This window comes from Desarmillaria tabescens (assembly GCF_030435595.1).
Source record: "Desarmillaria tabescens strain CCBAS 213 chromosome Unknown EV420scaffold_187, whole genome shotgun sequence".
NCBI lineage: Eukaryota > Fungi > Basidiomycota > Agaricomycetes > Agaricales > Physalacriaceae > Desarmillaria > Desarmillaria tabescens.
In genome coordinates, this window is record NW_026848486.1 from 51,532 (window position 1) to 55,317 (window position 3,786).

A 3,786-nucleotide genomic window follows, 5' to 3' on the forward strand; every position below is an offset into this window, starting at 1 on the left:
GCCAGTACGCAATAGTGCTGCTTTGAGGCTGCATGGAAGATCAACAACCAATTCAAGAGCTGCTGGTATTGGATCTCCGTCGAATTATGACTTGTTAAAGCAGAAACGAAGTGCAACTGCACCGCCTGATAGCCTACAAGCTAGGACAGCACAGCGAATCAACGCAAACTTAACAGTTCAACAGACTAGACCTCCTGTACCACCCTCCTGGCCAAGAACTTCCCTCACTAGTGGAAATAGAAACCCACTAGTACCTAGACAATCGAACTCCCAGTCCATTCAAACTGCTAGTAGACCGACCATGTCGACTAGTACCCAAAAGATGCCTAGACCCACATCTAGGGACGTGCCCAAGTTTGATAGCGATGAGCCTGAGAACTTGCGACATTTCCTTGGGCAGATGGAGGATTTATTCTCTGACTATAGCATCACTGACGATGACGAGAAGAAGAAGAAGCTAGTAAGGTACACGGATGCCCATACCAAAGAAGAGTGGCAAGCACTGGATGAATATACCAGCGGCACATTTGCTGAGTTTAAGGAAGCTGTGCTTAAGAACTATCCAGAGGCGGCTGATGCAGAGACAGGTACTTGGGAGAGGCTGACGCAAATTTCGCGTAAGTTCTCAAACATTGGATCTGACGAGCGTGAGACGTATCTGAAGTTCAAGCGTAGGTTCTTGACTGAGGCAAAGAAGCTACAAAAACCTCCAGCGCTAGTTACAATTCGAGAACTAGTGGAAAAATTCACTGAGTCGTTGTCACCCTCGTTTAGAGAACACATCGGTTCCTGACTAAGTATCAAGCGAGGACTCAAAAGCAGAACGGCTACGCCTGCTGTGGCTCTGGCTACAGGTGCAGCTAGCACTGCAACCCCTGTCAAGCGACGGGAAGATATGCACACCCTTGAAGAGGTTGTTGCAGAAGCTGATGACATTGCGTTCAACACGTCTACTAGTTACCTTCTGTCGTTGACTAGTACGAGTATGTCATCTACTGGAGTCACTAGTGGCCCTGGTATCAAGGCAGAAATGGAAGAAGTAAAGCAACAAGTAGCTACACTACTCGATCGCATCGATGTAAGTGATAAGCATGCATGTGAGAGGCAAGATGAAATATTGTGGGCCTTTCAACAAGGCAGTAATAATGCCTCCACTGCCGAGGCAATCAAGATCTCAGAATGACAACTCCGGATCGGGGTCTTCAGACTTCCTCTGCTGGTACGACTGGAAGCCAGGGCACTTCGTAAAAGATTGCCAGAACTGCCAGAAGCACATAGTGGAAGGACTATTGAAGGTAGTCAACAACAGGTTTGTGATGGCCGATGGCTCACCTATTCCTCGTGAACCAGCACAGCTCTCACCCATGGATCAAGTACTAGCACGGCATAATAGTCGAAAGCAAGAGCAGTTGTTTTGGGAAGAGCAAAACGGGGCAGTGGGTGTTTACAACCTCGCTATTCCCGAGTATGCATCTCTGTATGCGAGCAGGCCAAGGGACGCTCGAGACGAAGTTATTGAAAAACTCCGTCAAGATCTCCAATATTGGCAAACTAGCATGCAAGCTCCAATGCAGCCTGCCCAGCCGACTATCCAGCCTCAGTTGATACAAGCTCCGGTAGCATCTACTAGTAGTCAGCCAATGAATCAATCGTTTGATCCTAACTTGTTTTTGAGTCAAATGATGTCTCTTTTAAGTCAAGCCAACGGTCAGAACCAGACTAGTGGGCAGAATTCTGAAGGTCAGTATGTTGCTATGCGCTCTGGCACAAATGAACAGACCCAGCAGGGTTTCGAGTAGGTCCGATGAAGGCTACGAGGCAAAATATGTCGAACCCCTCGACTATTTCTCATAAACAGCCGGAGGACCATTTTAAAAATAAAACCCAGGGGCCTGAACCTCAGAATTTGCGAAAGAAAGTGACTGAAGACTTGGTTGATGAAGTTGAAGAATCAGAAAAGAAATTAAGAAAGCCGACTAGTCGGAAAGTTGTGGTAGAAGTACCCACCATCCGGCGCACTAGTCGAAAACAAGTTACCGTAGAAGAAGATTCTGACAAAGAGGAGGACCCTCCAAGGCAGGAGCTGCCATTCAGGGACGTACCCAGTGTGAGCTTTGCTCCTCTGCCATCGGACAGTAAGAAAACTAGAGCTAAGAGTAAAGAACGGGCAGACGACTCCAAGGTACCGGCCTACAAGCATACGGCGCCTATCCATAAGGAAGGTAGGGTACAGGACGTCACGTCCAAAGTGTTGAAAATGCCAATAGTGTTGAATGCTGAAGAGCTTATGGATCTATCGGAACCATTAAGAAAAGAGATAGCTAAGTTGATGTCCAAAAAGCGGGTAGCGACACAGCCAGAGATGGAAACGGTGTTTAGTGTGGGGGAGACTCAGCCAGAGTCAGTCCCATTTCCATTTCACGGCACTAGTGATGAAGCAGAAGATGAGGAGGACTTGTCCTTGACCTCTGATGCTATTAACATCTGTGACTTACCCTCTGCGACATTTATGGCTGCACAATTCAATGTTGGTTTAGTACCAGCTGGTTCTTTGATCATGACAGACCCATACCTTCAGTACCTCGACTCACTAGCACCAGGAGAAAAGCCGAAGCCGGTAATAGTCGCAAAAGACTCTGCCAGCTTGCGAGCTGTGTACCCCTTAATAAATGGCGTAGGAGAAGAAGAAAGTGTGGTTGATGGCGGCTCACAAATAGTGTCGATGGCTGGGGCAATAGCGACCAAGTTGGGTATAGCTTGGGATCCGGACATCATTATTCATATGCAGAGTGCAAATGGCCAACTTGAGAAGACCTTAGGACTAGCCAGGAATGTTCCGTTCCTCTTTAATGATATTACCGTGTACTTGCAAGTGCATGTTATCAATAGTCTGGCTTATAAGGTGTTGTTAGGTCGACCGTTCGACGTTCTCACTGAGAGTGTCATCAAGAACCAAGCAGACGGTGGACAGATAATCACTATTACTGATCCTAACACGAGTCGAAGGTGCACCATTCCGACTTTCTTAAGGGGTGCTCCCCCTCGAGTCGCAAAGACAGCACTGAAAGCCCCAGAAGAGGGTTTTCAGTTGAACTCGATGAATTGATGAACGATCAAGGAGAGTTGGCTCTGCAAATCGTGCAGAATAGTGATGGAACCTTTGAAATTGAAGCCTATATGAAGCCGGAGCAAGGTACTAGTTTCTCCCAAGAGAATCTGAGGGACAGTTTCCTCATGGCTTTGCTAAATAGTAATGAAAACTTGCACAAAGATGAGAAAGCTGCAGGACTATTGAATTCCTACTTCCAAGGGAAGGTAGTACCTGAGGGCTATAGCATGAAATTTTGTGCTCATAAGCATGCTAGTGACACTGTTCCGTTGCTAGATGATAATGAAATTCCAATATATAATTTGTTAGTAGATAATTTGCGTGCAACCACCAAGGCAAAGGAGACTAGTAAGCTGAAAACGACACTAGTCCCAGGATTTGAACACCTTGGTGCACGCATGAAGAGCCCCGACTTCGAGCCAGTCGCGGTACTAGCTGGAAAGAAATATAAGCCCGTAGCATTAAAGGTCAAGCCACTATTGGGTGACCTTCCGGATAAGTTCCGAATAGTGAGGGATATTAAGGGTGACCCCCTTAAAGATATGCCACTATTGAGTACGAATCTGCCTGTGTATGTACCTACAGCACGCTATACCCTAGAAAGAAAAGCAAAGATAGACGAAAATCACCCAGAGGGATTTCTATGGCCAGAAGAGCGAAAGCTAATGCACCATTTC

At 46.8% G+C, this 3,786-nt stretch overlaps 1 protein-coding gene across 1 annotated transcript; it reads left to right on the forward strand.

Annotated features, from left to right (window-relative positions):
- Positions 1-301: 301 nt before the first annotated feature.
- Positions 302-1,799, forward strand: EV420DRAFT_1653997 (uncharacterized protein; the record flags this gene model as incomplete). The annotated part of the gene is made up of 3 exons (XM_060478781.1): positions 302-785; positions 855-1,078; positions 1,137-1,799. The coding sequence occupies 3 exons, from the start codon at positions 302-304 to the stop codon at positions 1,797-1,799; spliced, it is 1,371 nt and encodes a 456-aa protein (XP_060321740.1).
- Positions 1,800-3,786: the final 1,987 nt, after the last annotated feature.